This window comes from Nicotiana tabacum, chromosome 6 (assembly GCF_000715075.1).
Source record: "Nicotiana tabacum cultivar K326 chromosome 6, ASM71507v2, whole genome shotgun sequence".
In the NCBI taxonomy this organism is placed as follows: domain Eukaryota; kingdom Viridiplantae; phylum Streptophyta; class Magnoliopsida; order Solanales; family Solanaceae; genus Nicotiana; species Nicotiana tabacum.
The window spans coordinates 148,080,453-148,082,099 of NC_134085.1; the positions used below are offsets into that span (position 1 = coordinate 148,080,453).

Below are 1,647 nucleotides of genomic sequence, written 5' to 3' on the forward strand. Positions count from 1 at the left end.
ACAATAAATCCTTCTAGCGGAGCCAATATTTGAACCATATGGGTTCGGGATTGTAATTCTTTTAAGTTACTGGATTCTAAATTAATAAGTTGTACATATTCGATGAATTTCTCAAGAAAATACGTGATTTGAACAAAAGTTATTGTGTTCGGCCACACCCGTTTTCCCCACTCTATCTCCGCCCCTACTTATGGTTCGACCCTTTCCCAGATCCCATGTATAACAGAAGCTTAGCGCACCCGTTGCCATTGCATACTGCCCAACCCTTCAGTTATATACACTACCCCTCCTTATTTGCTGGAAAATGGAAATGCTACCTCCTAATTAAGGCGGCGGCAATTGGCGTAATTTACCTGCCTAAGCTACTACCATTTCAGCTGTTCCGCGTCGGCAACACGCCTTCTTGTATGTGAAGTAAGCATTCGGTGTACAGTTGACATATTCCTAGCTCCCTCCCTTTTGCTGGCATATATACCCATCTCCCCCCATTCAACAACTCTCATCTCAAACTCAATTTTTTGTAAAACCCCTATTTAGATATATAGCTAATGAGCAACGTTCCAAGCTCCTTAACAGATTCTTCTCTCAGCCTCTTCAATCTAGCTATTTCTTCTTCTGATCCTTGGCCTTTCTCTCTCTCATCTGATCATTTTCTTGTAATATTTCCATCCTTAATTACACAATATCTTTCTGCTTTAACAAACAAGAAAGCCGCCACCACTTGTTAATTTTCTTTGGTTGGATCTTATTAATTTCCAGAGAGATGGGAAACGTAGACGAACGCCATCATCATTCGAGATTCCATGTCCAGTTACATCTGCCTTTTCACTTTCATCGTCATGGGCATGAGAAGGAGGAATTGAAGGACATCCCACGAGGATGTGTTGCAGTAATGGTAGGTCAAGGAGAGGAGCAGCAGAAGTTCGTGATACCTGTGATGCACATCAACCATCCTCTGTTCATACAGTTGTTGAAAGGAGCAGAGGAAGACTATGAATTTCATCATAATGGACCCATTAACATCCCTTGTCATGTTGAGGAGTTTCGCTACGTTGAGGATATCATAGACAAGGATCACCACTTGTGGACGTGCTTTAAGGCCTGATTTTTTTTTTCATTTTGTATAGTATATATATAGGTGCTTGGGTTTCTTTTCTTTTTTTGATTGTATTTGTATGTGTTACCTACCCATGACGATGACGAACATTGAATGACAATACAGCTGCTACTACACTTTTCTTCTTTCTGTAAGCGAATTTGAGGATTAAAACTTTTGTATTCCTTATTTCGATATTAAAGACCTAAGTATTGCTATAAGGAAGGGATAATTAAGAATTTCTTACTATTATCGTAAGCGCGAATCTAGAAGCTTGAATGTGGGTAGGGTTTAGCTGAATTCAATTGCTCATATAGTGTATTTTATATTAAATTTAGAATCAAATTAATAATTCTTAAAATTGTTAAAATTAAAATCTTGCGTCACAGAAGCTAGGTTGTTCCAACGACAGCTGGTGAAAGAAGTTGAGACAAAAGGGATGACAATTTCAAAGTATTCGCCATATGCTTCTTCTTATTTTTATAAGTTTTGTCTGCACCGCGAAATAAAACTCCATTTTGATTAGATATTGACCCCTTCTAGTGAGGTAT

General features: G+C 38.4%; 1 protein-coding gene across 1 annotated transcript; it reads left to right on the forward strand.

The window, feature by feature from the left end:
- Positions 1 to 763: 763 nt before the first annotated feature.
- Positions 764 to 1,105, forward strand: LOC142182100 (auxin-responsive protein SAUR32-like). The gene has a single exon (XM_075256031.1). It carries the CDS (start codon positions 764 to 766, stop codon positions 1,103 to 1,105), a length of 342 nt encoding a protein of 113 aa, XP_075112132.1.
- Positions 1,106 to 1,647: the final 542 nt, after the last annotated feature.